This window comes from Bicyclus anynana, chromosome 1, assembly GCF_947172395.1.
Source record: "Bicyclus anynana chromosome 1, ilBicAnyn1.1, whole genome shotgun sequence".
NCBI classification, from domain to species: Eukaryota; Metazoa; Arthropoda; class Insecta; order Lepidoptera; family Nymphalidae; genus Bicyclus; species Bicyclus anynana.
This window is the reverse complement of record NC_069083.1, coordinates 14,790,897-14,807,508: the sequence shown is the minus strand read 5'-3', so window position 1 is coordinate 14,807,508 and position 16,612 is coordinate 14,790,897. Positions and strand designations below refer to the sequence as shown.

General features: G+C 36.5%; 1 protein-coding gene across 1 annotated transcript; it reads left to right on the top strand.

Moving 5' to 3' along the window:
- Positions 1-4,132: 4,132 nt before the first annotated feature.
- LOC112053828 (fork head domain-containing protein FD4-like) lies at positions 4,133-14,571 on the top strand. The gene is made up of 3 exons (XM_024093390.2): positions 4,133-5,006; positions 11,194-11,385; positions 14,240-14,571. The coding sequence occupies exon 1, from the start codon at positions 4,236-4,238 to the stop codon at positions 5,001-5,003; it is 768 nt and encodes a 255-aa protein (XP_023949158.1). The 5' UTR covers positions 4,133-4,235; the 3' UTR covers positions 5,004-5,006; positions 11,194-11,385; positions 14,240-14,571.
- Positions 14,572-16,612: the final 2,041 nt, after the last annotated feature.

Below are 16,612 nucleotides of genomic sequence, written 5' to 3'. Positions count from 1 at the left end.
ATGTCCCTATTACAAATTAGAATTGAATGTAACCGTGAAAATCAGTTACGTCTCGTACAAAACACATTTGTCACCCTTATAAGTTTTTAATAACGCATTTTTCTGAGCTATTATTATTAGTGCGACTCTAATGTTTTGCTTCTTTTGTTACGTAAATATTGTGTTGGGGTATATCTGCATATTTTAATCGCTATTTATGAATTTTCAACGTAAAATAAGCTAAGTTGATATTCCCAGCTCGATTCCACTTGGGATTTTATATTTTCTAACTGTTTTCAGGTCCGATCGAGTCCGGTTGAGTAAGTTTTGTTTATGACGAGTTACCATTCTACCGCAAAGCTACATCACAATGCTACTTACTGCGCCAATAATCGTGACGCCTCATCAGATATCAGACAGCGGTAGGTGTAGACTGTAGGTACTCGAATGTGTGCAATAAACCTGTATAATACCTACTCTCAATATAGGTGAAGAATGTCAAGTTAGTGGTCACCGAGGGAGTATTTTTTATAGTAATAATTGACAGACCAATAGATAGCCTAACGGATGCTATGAGCAAACCATCGATAAACAGTGCAACCCTAAGCAAGGCATGCAAAAAAAATCCCAATAAGTGCCGCTCTGTATCCATCAACCCCAGTCGCAGGTTTTAAGTTTCAATAAATCTGTACCGAACTCCACCGGCAACCATGCTCTGCAAACCGGAACACAGCAAAGCTGCTTGACAGCTGCATACAAAATAATTAACCTCTAACTTAAGTTTTGTGGAAAAATCCGACATATACAAGTCAAGTTTTCTCTAAAAGAAATTTTTCCCCAGTTGGAAATTTTTTTAATCCATTTCAAGTTAGCTTGTTCCCATCTTAGACTGCGTCAGCATAATACCTACGTATCAATTAATCGTGCAATTCAAACGGATTATTGATTTTAATGTAGATAAATTCCATTCGATGCGATGCGTACGATGCGGATCAATGGACGCACATGTATGACTTACATAAAAACTAAAGAATACTAAAATCCGTTTGATGCGATGCATTCGAGACGTACCTACGATGCGAATCTGTAAACGCCTACGTTTAGAGGGAAATATATGGGAAAATATTTTTTAGAAGAAATGAATATTCTATATTATATGAAGTATGTGTAAGATACATCTACAAGTATAGGTTACTGTTGATGAGTTCCATAATGATAAAGGTGCTTGGAAGCCATTAGATCAGCTTCCACCTATACACACATTAAGTAAAACTACTTATAAGAAATTGTAATGTTGTTATTAATTGTAAATTAAAAAAGGTACTGTATGTTTTTTTTTTTAAGAAAAAAGCAACTTTCGAGTTTCTTGCCGGTTTTTCTCAGCAGAACCTGCCTTCCGAATCCGTGGTAGAATCTTTACCAATAGTCAACTGACGTTTCAAAACTGCTTGTAAACTGAGCCTACTTGAAATAAATGAATTTTGAATTTTGAGCTAACTTGTCACTAAACAAAAATAATAAGCAATTGTTCCGAACAAATCAGCCTCGTCAGACGCATGGGGAGTAGTTCACTTGTTCGCGTCAAACCGCGCGTGTCACGCCGCCCCCGTGTTTACTCGTACCATCACTGCGAGCGACGTTTCTATTGATTCATTAGCTATGGAGCATCTATTTAACGTAGGTATCACTTTTGTGCGGTTAGTCCAATCAATAGAGCATTTTACCTCTAAATCCTCAGAGACAACTTCGATTTTGATGTTTTTTGAAATAAATTGTTGGTTTGATATACCTACTTTGATCCCATATAAATTTGGAAAAACTATTCTAACCCTAAGGGTAGGAAAACAGGTTTTTTATTGATTGTCTACTCATTAGTTGTACCATTGGCACTGCCTGTAAATTGATCAGTTCATAGAAAATATTATGATGTTTTCTTTCGCTTACCAGTCCCCTGCTACGTAAGTGTTATTGAAGTCTATTTATTAATTATTATTTACTATATAAATAGCATAGTAAATTGATTTCAAATACGAGTAACAGAAAAATACATGATTTAAACTTATGCTTGCTTTATGTATTCGTTAACTGCACTAGATATGCTAGGTATATTTATAGGTATTTTCGGAACACGGTTTGGCTTTGGTATAGTCTTCCTCCGTGATTCGTAATCTTCATGTGTGAAGGTCGTGACCACCTCTATCTCTGATCTTTGTCCTTAGGATGTTATTTATGCCATTTATTTCTATCTCCGGCTACGCGAAGAGCATCGTAAACAGTGAACTCGAGTGTAATGGTTTGGTATAGTACCGAGCTATAATTTGTTGTTATAGGGACGCGTTTGTTTTGTTTTATTTTTATTGATAAGTTAGCCCTTGAATGCGAGATCTCACTACATGTTAAGTGACGCGGCGACGAAGCGGGCATGCTTGGAAAAGATACTTTATTCTACCCATAACTCTGACGGTTTCTACGTCGCTTCGTACCGGAACGCTACATCGCTTGGCGGTACGTCTTTGCCGGTAGGGTAGTAACTAACCACGGCCGATTCCTACCAGCAGATAAAAGTTGTTTTTTTTTATGCTAAGTTTATAAATTATTATTATTCCGCTGAGTGGTTGCTACGAGTAGGTAAGCAATAATTTTCTGAAACGGTTTACGTGTAGGAATAGTTTTCACTAGTTACATTTATTTATTTATTTATTTATTTATTTATTCATTTAAGTTACATTTCCACATGTCATAAATAAAATTTCATAATTATTACAAATGGAACCCTGTGAGGGTGTTGTAACTACAAAGTAAAACTTAACTTAACTTAACATAACATAAGATAAGATAAGTAGAGAGGCGGATTTATCGTTTTTCGGTCAAAAAATCATTGATTTTATAATATACTTTTTCAAGCAAAAAGTTTTTTAATGTTAATAAAAACTCATTAATGTTTTCCTTTTTCTTAATGTTTTGCGGTAATTTATTATATATTTTTATGCACATTTTGTGCGGGCCGGTACTGTTACACACACACACTCACCTTACTACGTTCAAAGTTAAACCATCTTTAAAAAATATGCCTTGTTTTAAGATCCGAAAATTATTTCCTTTTCCGCTCCAAATAAATGGAAGACTTATTGTAAAGTAGATACCTAGGTAGGTAGGTACAACAAAAATTTTACGTACGTACTCGTAGTAAGTAGGTACTTATTATAGAACCTATGTGTGAGTCAGACTCAAAAACAAACAAACAGATTTACGAACCTATAAGATTTTCACTGTTTTCTTAGGTAGGTACCTACCTACTTATTACATATCAACAGGTACGTATCTACCCACCTACCTCTCTACAAAAGTAGACCTATTACGTCATAAGCTACAATCAGCAAATAATGCTTTGTTACTTATAATTCGTTGCAACTTTTTTATAATTTTACGTTACAATTTTTTTTTAAATTTGAAGAAGTACCTACAGTTAACAAAATAGGTACACAATATGACCAATGAAGCTAATAACATCCTATACATATCTACCAATTAACAAAATATATATGACGTATTAAGTGTTCGCTTAGGAAGCTGCTGCCATCTTAGTTACCTTTATTACAACCAAAATTATTTTTTTCATTAAAATTTTAGCTAGTGTAACTCACCTGTCATTCATACCATAAATTGTAAAAGCTGTTCTATTGGTAGATATTCTATTGATTTTCAATCTCATACCAATTTACGTGTCAGTAAATGGGTAGGCTGTAAGTCTGTGTACAATAAAAGCTGCGCCTACACACTATTTATTAATGAGATAACGAATGGATACTTCTGTCACTCCTACTCGCTATCATCATGGCTGCACCTAAGCACGCCGCACTTTCAGTATAAATAAAGCTCATCTGCCCACGCCTATTAATAATGATTATCCAATGATTCCAGCCTCTCACAACATCAATAAGTACCCACGTCTTTAATCATTGCAATTTCGAAACAAGCTCAAGTGTCGATGTCGAATAAATTTCGTATAATGTAAACGTGATAACAATTTGAATTCTTCTGTAACGGGTCCGGAGCCGACAAAAACAACAAACAAAATGTACGGCGAGCGATTGGTGCGCGCGGCGCGGGGCGGGCCCGGCTCGACGCCGCCCGGCCGCTCGGCCGCGCTCGCTCGCCCAGTGCTCGGCGCCGACTACCCAGTGAGGGACGTGTCGCCTGAAATATCATCACCCCAGTGACAAAAACGACATTCACGACCGGGAAAGTGCCGAGCGATGCCACGGCCGACGCGCGAGTCCTACGGAGACCAGAAACCGCCTTTCTCCTACATAGCCCTGACTGCGATGGCGATTTGGAGCTCGCCCGAACGGATGCTCCCGCTGTCGGAAATATACCGCTTCATCACGGATCGCTTCCCATATTACCGGAGGAATACACAACGGTGGCAGAATTCGCTGCGTCACAATCTCTCCTTCAACGATTGCTTCGTGAAAGTTCCCCGTCGCCCCGACAGACCCGGCAAAGGAGCCTACTGGACGTTGCATCCGCAAGCGTTTGACATGTTTGAAAATGGGTCGCTGCTGCGGCGTAGAAAGCGCTTTAAGTTGCACAAAGGTGAAAAGGATAGCTTAAACGCGGAGCTACAAGCGCTGGCGAGCTTCAACAGAGCTTTCTTAGCGCGGCAGGCGAGCTCCGCGCCGAGCATCTCCGGCGGGATGTACGCGCCGGCCGTCACGCTGTGTCCTAGACTGAGCCCAGAGCCCGAGGCGCCGGACACGGCGGCCATGCTGCCGGCAGGTCCGAGACCGCGCCGGGCTTTCACGATAGACGCATTACTAGAACCAGAACCACGGAGATCGCCCTCTCCCCAGCCGGCACTCCAGCACCCTCACTGTCCCCTGCCGCTGCCGCCAGCGCCGTACATCTTGGCGGCGCAGCGGTACCACGCTGAGCTTCTAGCTGGACTGCAGCAGTCATGTTTACCGCCTCTCTGGACGTGGAGAGACACGAGTCAATTTTCACATTATACGCTTAATTCATGAATGGTAAGTTTCGTGCTTAATGTTTGCTTAAATTATGATGAGTTGATTGACCTATCTACTCGTATTTATTTACTCGAGTACGCCATCTTGGAAATCCGCCATATTGAATTTATTGCTACGTCACATGCCCAAATGTCTCTCTCAACATAAATAGGTAGGTCAAGCTTGAGATTTTTTTTATTGATAGAATCATTGATATTTTCATTAAATTGATAGATTACATACAACATAAGTACCTAAGTAAACTAATGTTTAAAATTTACACATAGGTACCTACCTATGTCATCAGCATTAATAACGACGGGATCACACCATCATTGATTTGTCATCACATCAGTTGTAGGAGTGAATCTAAACTATCATGACTTTATTAACTCAACCTTTTAGATCAGACCTATAGGTACATCGACCACTAGGAACATAAAATGATCACTAAACTATTTAACTATCTATAACAATATCTATCCCTGTACCTTAATAGGCTAGTTGCCATGTTGTTGTTTTTTAGATGGTCTTAAATTGTTCATTATCGTACTACTACACTGAATATTTTCATATTTTCTTGAGATGTAAATACATGAAAATTTTAGTTCTTAAATATATTTTTAATAATACGAGCCAAAACGCCTGTCGGCCATGACATTATATTTCAACTGTTATGATGTCACTTTAATAAATCCCATACAAAAGGATCGTTTGACAAAAATATAGTTAACAATTTAGTTCGACTTTTAGTACATCAAGTGTGTTAGTGACGTCACAAAATGGACGGCAGCGTTTTTGATGTTTGGAAAATATGAAAAAATACGTGACATTTAAGTTGAGTTTTTTAAGAAATCCTTTTATTAATTGATATAGATAATATATTTCGAACCCATAATCCATGTACCTACTACACGAAATTAATATTGTTTATATTAAATTTGATATGAGTCAACTTCCCTATTCTGAGCTAATCTATACTTATAATAAATCTGTAGAGAGGTCAATTCTGTACATGCAATATTCTTCCAATATAACTATCAGGAACTGATTAGAGATCGATACTGATGCCAAAAATGCAATCAGTAAAATTTTTGTCTGTCCGCCTGTCTGTATGTTCGTTATAGAAACAAAAACTATTAGACGGATTTTAACGAAACTTTGTACAATTGTTCATCATACTCCTAGGTAGGTAATAGTATACTTTTCATCACGCTATGATCAATAGGAGCAAAGCAGTGAAGGGAAATGTTGGGAAAACGGGAGAAGTTAGATACTCCATTTTTTAAGTTTCCGTCGCGTGTGTAGCTTTAATGGTAGGGTAGGGGTAGAGGTAGGGGTAGGGGTAGGGTATGGGTAGGGGAAAAGGTAGGGTAGGTGTAGGGTAGCGTTAGGGTAGGGGTAGGGTAGCGTTAGGGTAGAGTAGGGGTAGGGTAGTCTAGGATAGGGTAGAGGTAGGGTAGGGTAGAGGTAGGGTAGGGTAGTTGAAAGTTTACATCGACTTTCAGGCGGACGAAGTCGCGGGCGCCCGCTGGTATTATAATACGAATATAAATGTGAACTGAGTTTTTTTGTTTGTTACGCTTTCAAGCCTAAACCACGAAACTATGAAAGTTTGTAGGAAAGTCCTTCATCTTACATTATGATTTATTTCTGAATAGGTGATGCATAAATCTTGAAATAAATTTAAAATATTATGATGTATAGGTACCTATACAAAATATAAATCAGCCATTTTTCAAGTTACCCATATTAAATAAAATGGTACCTATATTATCCATATTAAATAAAATGGTACCTATATTATCCATATTAAATAAAATGGTACCTATAATGAATCATCATTGACAACCGTATTCGGCTAAATGTTGAGCATGTGCATCTCAGATTTAGAGGGGTAAGGCCATAGTCCACCACGCTGACTAAAGGCGTGACGACGAGAAGTGGTAGCCCAGTGGATATGACCTCTGCCTTCGATTCGGAGGGCGTAGGTTGGAATCTGATCAGGGGCATGCACCTCTATCTTTTCAGTTAGTTCATGTACATTTTAAGAAATTAAATAATTTTTCACGTGTCTCAAACGGTGAAGGAAAAACATCGTGAGGAAACTTGCATACCTGAGAATTTTGTCAATTACCTATCTACATATGTGAAGTCTGCCAATACTAATGAATATAAAAGTAATGTGTTTTTACACTAGCGCACGCCCGCGACTTTGACCACGAAAAATCGATGTACACTTTTAACCCATATTTCACCCCCTTCTATTTATATTTTGCATGTTTTATTTAAAATAAATATACCACTAATTCCTTTTTAACCCTTTAGGGGTAATGAAGTACTTTCCATACAAACTATCAACCCCTATTTTACCCTCTTTTGATTTATTTTCGCGACAAAAATTATCCTATAGCCTACCTCGTATTATGATCTGAAATCGTGCCAAGTTTCATTTGAATTAACTTAGTAGTTTCGGTGTGATCCCCGGTCAACAAAAACATGAATAGACAGACAGAAAAACGGACAGACAGACAAAAAATAAAAAATATACCTGTATTAGGCTTCAGTATCGATTATACATAATGTAGGTACAGAAATTTAATGAATCATTTCAATCAACAAGTCAATGTACCTATTATAGCGAAGATAACTTGAAAATAAATACTTTTGACAACAAGGTTTAAGATCTTCATTTTCTCAAAATAATTACATTAAATTCGCTTCTAGGAGAAATACAAATACAATAACTAAAGTAAGATAATTATTTACGAGTGTACACATCTAATTAGATTTCATTTATAAATACAAATAAATAAATAATTGTTACAAATGCGTTTAGTTACAAAATTACATGCTTGTTACGTAGAATACGCGACTAGTTTTAATAAAACAAAGATTAGATGTCACTGGATGCGACTCACATGTGTAACAATGTCATGTTATTCAATAAGTAAAATTTCAATTTATTTTTGAAAATAAACAAAGATTTAGCTTCTTTTATAACGGATGGTAGTTTATTGTAAATCACATATCCACTAAAAAGCGAAAATTGAACACAATTTAAAATAATTGAAGGTCTTACTCATCATTTCGACTTCACTAAATAATGATTTCCATAAGCAAATGCGCAAGTTACTAAAAAACACTAAATTTTAAATTTTAGTACGCTGTATTTGAGGAATTCCCTAGATTTCTCCAGATCATCAGATTTGTGCATGTTGGTTATGGAACCACTTGAAATAAAAAAAGGAAGTACTACCTCACTCTGCCTCGTTGGTCCAGTAGTTTACCATGGCTTTGGATCACGAAATCCTGGGTTCAAGTCCTGAGTATTTATATAACTATGAAGTTATGAGCCCACTTCTGAGAGACTTTTAGCTTTTTTTTTCAGCCCAGTGTTGAGAAAAGCTTGGTTTAAGTAAGAGAAGTTGGCCTCGGAGAACATGTTAAGTCATTGGTCCAGTTGACCAATTCACTATTTTGGTCTTTATTATCTACCTATTAAAATAAACATCAAATTAATTGAGAAATGTCATCTATCTACTGCATGATATCCACCAGTAGGCACCGGATGACATTTTTTACATACGAGTATCGTTAAGAAGTTCATAAATATTATCTTTCTAAACTTACCCGCATTGGAACTGTGTGATAGGTCCATATCCCCTCTCAGTATGAGAAAACTTAGCCGAGACTAACTGCTCAATACATAATTCTATAAAATATCTCAACAAATACGGTTAGCAGCTATATTGGATTTGTTTTTTTTATCGTGTAAGGGAGACTGTTGTACCTTGGTCACTTTTTCAGTTAACGATTTTTAAAAAAAAATCGGTTATAGCTATTGCGATGAAACAAATTTCAGCTGTTAGACGAACTAATGTGGTATATAATATAAATTATACAAAAGCATAGATCACCATTTTTACAGGTTTTACATATACTAAAAAAGTTTGGAATGTGGACCAAGGTACAACAGTGGTGATGTACCTTGGACCGCCTATGTTGTACCTTGGTCATAGTTAGAACTCATCAAATAAAATCCATATTTCTCGACAAATACCACATTTTTATTATTTAAAGGTCTCTTAATATATTTATAAGCTTATCTAATATCTATGACATATCAATTAATAGAATATATATCAATAAAATCAGTATTTTTCGTAACACCTAACTTAAACATTTTAATCACATTAGCAACAAGTCTTTATTCTCTTTGTAATGATTATTATATGGACTAAACGTATCTTAATTAATCAATAACCTCCGAGTATCTATTCATTTCAAGGACTGAGTAATATTCCCTCTTGGAAATAGTTTTTATTTTTTCCTTTTCTAACCATAAAGCGGCTAAATTATCATGAAGGTCGCTCGCATCTTTACCAGTCTTGAAGCAGTCTTCATAATGCCTCTTTAAAGTAGATCTTGACAAGTTAAACTGTTTAGCAGCCCCTCTTAATGAGAATTGTTTTTCTTTAATTAGTTTTAGAAATAGGATTTCTTTTATGTTGTTTTTGCTACGAGGCATTTTACCTGTATAAATAACAACAAAATAATAAATATGAGCATTCATAAACAAAATTAAAAAGATCACATTCGAATGTATGTACCTTAACCATATGACCAAGGTACAACTGCTTTAGTATGGTCAAGGTACAACACCCCTACCCTTTTATGTTTATTCGCACATGTAAGTATGAAGATTATGATTAACTCAATTAAGCATACTACATTCTAAACTTGGCTAAAGTACTTGTTTGAATCAAATGGTTTTAAAAAAATATATAGAAAATAACAGAAGTAATAAAAGAAATGAAAAATATTAAATAACTTACTTCTTTGCGACGAAAACGTTAAACTGATCTCCCATGCAAACTCGATGCGATGGCTGCCTGCAACTAACTTCATGTTGATCAGTCATGTCAAAGTGCACTATGTTAAAGACAAAGAGACAAAAAATAGTGCGAACATTTAATAAATCTAAGTGGCTCAAGGTACAACAGGTTCCCCTACATATTAGATTTAGTTTACTAGTCAACTTCTTTAATTTGATACCCATTTTGAGAGAATTGTGAAAAAATATGTAATTTGCCATTTATAATCTGCCAGAGCTAAAGCTGTGTACCAAATATCAGATCAATCTGTAAACAAGAAGGAGAATCTACAACCATTACATTTGACCTAACAAACAGGGCAACCTAAACAAAACCGTTTAATAAACGTAATCCAACAAAAAGGTAATAAAACCGCTGAATAAATTTGATTCAACTAAAAGGGCAAGATAAACAAAAGTATTTAAAATACATGATTTAAAATGCTTAATGTTACCAATTTTACTCATTTTATTAACCGACTTCAAAGTTTTCAATTTGACGCGTATGTTATTTTTGTTAGACACCTATTGTTGCAGCACAAACATAGAAGTAAAGCTAGTAGTAGTAGTAGTAGGCCTACTACTACTAGCCAGTAGCCTATCGCAGCTAAGCAGCAATTGCAATTTAAAGATTTTTTTAAAATAATAATTACCATATCTTTTAAATTTGACTAATATTCCCGTTCCCCAGTCGGTAAAGTCGGAAAAGGAGTGGGCAAGACGTTCAACGGGCGGGGTTCGAATTCACTCAGAGATCACTGAGGTGGTGGTGGTCCGACTCCTGTTATTATTAGAATATTTTTGATTGTACACATACCAATTTTTAATAATGTAACTTGAACCATTAAGGACTTTCCATACAAACTTTATACCCCTGTTTCACCCCCGTCTGATTTAATTTTTGTGACTAAAGGCATTTTATGACCATTATTTTTAGAATATTTTTGATGGTACACATACCGATTTTTAATAATGTAACTTGAAAAATCCATACTAACTTTCAACCCCTGTTTCACCCCCGTCTGATTTAATTTTTGTGTATTTTAGGACCTTACACGTATTATCTCAAATCGTACCAAGTTTCATTTGAATTCGAGCACTAATTTCAGCGTTATGTGATCGAATTGTTTGGGAATGACAGATCTTGATTACATGACCTGTCGATAGCAAATGTCACTCTTATACATCTTTCTAGTTTTCCTAGCGTTAGCGATCGTAGAAAGAGAATCGCCGTGCCACTTGGCAAGGGGGGTTGGTGCTACGTTGATAAACAGTTTATCTACATGTTGTTGTTTTTAAAAATATGTTTTCAAATATTATTTTTCTTTACAGGTACATGGGTTAAGAAGAGAAGTCGCGAAGATAATCTAGTTATAAGGAACTGTATAGGCATAATATATTACGCCTAAATTAGACTGTGTATAGTGGAATAAATGTTAGTATCGTGGCGTGGGTGAATTCAAAGTTTTACGGGAAAACGTTAAAGTTATCAGCTGAAACACCGACTGGAGGGAAATTGAATCGGTAAGCGAGTACCTTTACCTACCTAATTCAGCGCCTGTGATGGTCAGACTTTTGTCATTTTATAGAAACTGTTTCTCCTCAGTATAGCTAAGTAAATATGTAGTTAGTATAGTTTTGGGAGGTAGAAGGTAAGGTCCATACACTCAATCTTTGTTACTCATTAATATACAAAATACATATTGAAATTAATTAAGACATACAATTAAATTCGGCTGCTCGAGGCCTTTGTACTTGGAGGTCCATGCTAGAGGCCTATGTCCAGCAGTGGACGTCTATCGGCTGATACAGTAACGTTATGTTCACGTGATCAACCTATCATTGCCATTCCTATACATTTTTAGGGTTCCGTAATCCACAAGGAACCCTTATAGTTTCGCCATGTCTGTCTGTCCGTCCGTCCGTCCGCGGCTTAGCGCAGAGACTGTTACTACTAAGAAAGCTCTAATGTAGCACGAGTATGAACATTAAAATTTAAATTAGGGTACCTTCCCTACATGTAAATAGCATGAAAATAACTCAGACTCTGTTAAAACTAGAAAGATGGTATAGTGATTTAATTACGTCTATAAAGTGGTAAAAAGAAAATTAAAAAAAAAATTGGAGTTCCTTCCCTAGATGCAAAGTGAGGATGAAATTTTTATCGTCTATCCCATGGTGTGGGGTACTTATCGTAAATCGTTATCGATACTGTTGTGCATTACATAACGGATTTAGCGCTTTATGTACGTAACGGTACAATGTGCGTGGCGTGGGTGCGTGTGCACAACTAAGTAGAAATTGCTATTTATAGAGTAATAGTCGACCAACTTAAAAAACGTAGTTGGAAATCGAAAGTTGCATACTAATTCCGTTATTAATTAAAACGATAAAGTTGTCGGTAGGACAGCTAGCTCAGAGTCTATTAAAACTAGAAATCTGAAATTTGGTTCGGAAATCTGAAAAAAAAAACAAATTGTTTTGGGGTTCCTTTCGTACATTCATAGTGAGGATGAATTTTCATTGTCTATTCCATATCGTTATCGGTATGTTTGTGCAATATGTAACAGTTTAGTGCTAATTTAATCTACGGAACCCTACACTGCGCGTGGCCCGACACGCATTTGGCCGTTTTTTTAATTTTCGCAGCGTTTGTAGAAAGAGATTTGATGTGTAACTAGGTCACAGGCACTGAAATTTTTAAACCTACTATCTCTTATAGCCACAATGATCCAACCTGCCATTTGTTGTCTACCATACTTGCATGGAGTAATAGTAGAGTAGAGTATGGGCTGACATTTCAGCTTTTATAAAATGACAATGACCTGTCTATCTATCACAGGTTGTTAAGTCGTCATTTTAAGGAGCATTTACACTTGATTATTATTTTTAAAACTGTATGTAGTCTCCGACTTTATACGGCTTTTTTCATATTGGATCTCTTACACAAACACATATTAAACACTAACTGCGCCCCGCGGTGTTACCCGCGTAAAATAAGTATGTTATTTATTTTTTCCGGGACAAAAGGTTAGGTTAAAGAAATCCAGGTTATAATCTATCTCCATTAAAATTTCGTTTCGTAGATGCAGAAATGTACTGGAGAAGGAATTATCCAAATTACACAAATTTTATATTCTACCCTAATTAAAACCTACTGCTAGGTGGCCAACTATCGCATTCACTACATAATCTATACGTTGAAATGTAATGTCCGCCTAATGTAGCGTGGATACAATTGGGAGTTACTTTTTAAACGAGAAGTCCTGGATTCGATATTCGATCAGGCTAAAGTTCTGAATATTTTTATAATTTCTAAATTGTTTGGATCTAGTAATAGGTTAGGCCATAGCCACCGGCAAATACATGCCACTTAGCGAATTACCGTTCCGGTAAGACGCTGTGTAAATAGCGAAAAGCCTGTATAAGTCGTGAGTACGATAATAGTCAGTTGCGGGAGTCGTCTATGGTTTGTTTTGAGTCCCTTAACCGTGGCTTTAAACTTCAGTGTGAACTTCTTATTATAAGCGGCTAAAGGATCTGTTTGTCGCCAATAGCTTATTGGTTGCTCGCGTAACTGTACTAGTCAATGGGGAGACGTTGTCAAGTTGAATAAAGCGAAACTTGACTGGAGTGGGCTAGAATAACAAGTTATCTCCACGAATATACTAGGTCTGCAGCAACTTAGGTACTACCTACCTTGGTACTTACTTTTCTGATCCAAATGATTTTCCACAGTCGATAATGGTTACTACAGCTTGATTCTCAATAAATTATGAAGCTGCTGTAGTAACCATTACAGCTCAGTTAAAAAAGCCGGATAAATCTAAGAGGTCTAGGTTTTGATTCTCCCTTGTTGCACATAAGGCGTACCTACTTACACATAGGGTTAGTACTACAGCTACTACAGGTACAGGTATTATAAGTTGGAGGGTCTTGTGATGATGCAATCTAAGATGGAAGCGGGCTAACTTGTTAGAAGTAGGATGAAACCCACACTCCTTTCGGTTTCTACACGACATCGTACAGGAACGCTAAATCGCTTGGCGGTAAGTCTTTGTCGGTAGAGTGGTAACTAGCCACGACCGAAGCCTCCCACCAGCCAGACCTGGCCAATTAAGAAAACCTCAATCGGCCCAACCGAGGATCGAACCCAGGACCGCCGTCTTGTAAATCCACCGCGCACACCACTGCGCCACGGAGGCCGTCAAAGTCTTAGGTCTTAGGACTAAGTCGTGTTAAAAAGATCTACCTAGTTCTGTTTTAGTTTTTAAATCGTAAAGTATCATAATCTTCTAAGTATGTACACACAATATTAACCAAATATAAGTAAGTAATATTTTTAGATTGAAAAACGTAAATTATTTTTCTTTTACAGATTTTTCAAACGAAATTTCAACGAAGCTTAATATCTGAAAATTTTGAAGATCAACTTATAGATTTTTAGGTAGGGACAGGGGTTACAAATTTTATTTGATTTCTTGAAATTTTAATTTAGAAATATTGTAAATTAGTAGATTATTATAATTATGATTATTTTACGAAACTGTGATACTTGTGTTAGATTCAAATTGTAAATATGTACAGATTATTACGTAATTAGTACCTACCTATATAGTATACTATATACTATAGTAATTAATATAATTACTACCTACTATGAAAATAATTTATTGTAGTTTTATCAAAATACACTATGTATGTTATAAATGGTTTTCAATTTTACAAATTTTCCTTTCCTTTAGAATAAGTATTGCTTTCAGTAAACATATGAAATGCTATAATTAAAACGAAGTCAAATGTAGAAAAATGTGAATGATCATTTAAACAAGCTACTAATGAGCAGTGGCGTGCTTAAGGTTTTTAACTAGGATATTCACTGTAAGGAGAAATTAGAAATTTCCTGGTCCAACTATTTATTCTGTGGTCCAACATAGATTTGTATTGAGTCCTTAAGGTATACAGTGCTGTTTTGCATCTATGAAGTGCACGCCACTGCTCCTGAGAGTCTTCACTACAAACAGGCAATCTGAACGTATCCCAATTGGTTTTAATCTAAGCCTACCTACCTACTTGAAATAAAATAAATTTCATCATCATCATCATTATCAGTTCACTGCTGAGCTCGAGTCTCCTCCCAGAATCGAAGGGTTTAGGCCAATAGTCCACCACGCTGGCCCAATGCAGATTGGCAGACTTCACACACGCAGAGAAATAAGAACATTCTCTGGTATACAAGTTTCCTCACGATGTTTTTCCTTTACCGTTTGAGAGACGTGATATTTTATTTCTTAAAATGCACACAACTAAAAAGTTGGAGGTGCTGATTAGAACCCACACCCTCCGGAATCGGAGGCATGGGTCACATGCGTATCCACTGATAGCCCAGTGGCTATCACGGCTCAAAATAAATTTAGTTATTGTAATATTGAGCAAAATTTATAATAGGAACCTTATTATACTTATCTTAATAGGTAACTAAGTATACAAATCATGTCCAAGTGGAATGGTGGCAAAAATACTAACTGTCTTTCCGCGTTGGACAGCCAGGCTTCTGTTAATAGTCGAGGCAATTAGCCGCGGTTCAAGGGTTTCCAAGACAAATGCACAAATAATTGTAACCATCGGTCAGAGAGGATTCCTTGTGTCATATACCAGCTTCCTACCAGTCTCCCTGATATGACACGAAGCCAATGTGTCAACGCATATAGCGTCCAACATTAGGGCCCGCCCTAATTCCCAGCGTTAATCCATCCGGTCTCTTCATTATCCCGACTAATTGCTGACAGCTCGATTAGCGCAGGAATATTTGTGGTAAGAATCCTTTTCATTATAATGTAATTTGGAGAGCCATGCCGAAATATACCCTTTGGCATGAGAGCATGGATTTCATTCCACTTTGGACTTGAACACCTATACCACATGGGGTAACATAGATGAGAAAATATAAATTTATTTATATTTATTTATTACTTAAAAGCAATCTTTTTCGTATTGTCTAAATAAACTGAGTCTGGAACAGGCTTCAGGACTAGATTTCGTAGGTAGACTAGGTAGACTGGGTAACCACCTACTAATATACATAAGTACCTCCTTTAATATACTGAAAAAGCTAGCCCACCTGATATTAAATGGAAAACTGTTACCCATCAATACTCTGCAACATACATAGTCAGGGTTCATTAAGAAGATTTTAAGATATTGTTAAGAAAATCCCAAAGTAAAATAGTAATAAGTATTAAAAGAGTACCAAAGTAAAATATAACCCTTGACTGCGATCACACCTGAAGTTATGTATGTAATGATGCAGTCTAAGATGGAAGCGGGCTAACCTGACGATATCTACGCAAACTCTATCTTAAAACTTACTTGTAATTAATTAGTCTCTCACCATTCTTATAGGACAGGAGACTTAGCAACTTTGAGGACCGTTCTGGAAGGATGTTTTGGCCTAATTATATAAGTACGGGAGCCCCCGTGATCGTGAGTTACAAAGCGCACGTCCGGGTGGTGTCAGATATCTGGGACCTCGTCTTCGCCGACGAAGACGCTATGTAGCTTGTGCTTGTATCAGATTTTGATCGTAATGACCGAGACCGAACTTAGCGTGCTCTCTGAACAAGTAAATGGCCTGATGTTGAAAGTAAAACCATCAACTTAAACACCAACAATTTGATGGAAACTCTTGTGCCACATATCCTATAAAGGAAACTCTTGTGCCTAAATATATCTATATTTTTTTATAGTCTTC

Bases quoted from the DNA above. Each gene is read 5' to 3' on its own strand.
- LOC112053828 (XM_024093390.2), top strand. From the start codon at position 4,236: ATGCCACGGCCGACGCGCGAGTCCTACGGAGACCAGAAACCGCCTTTC.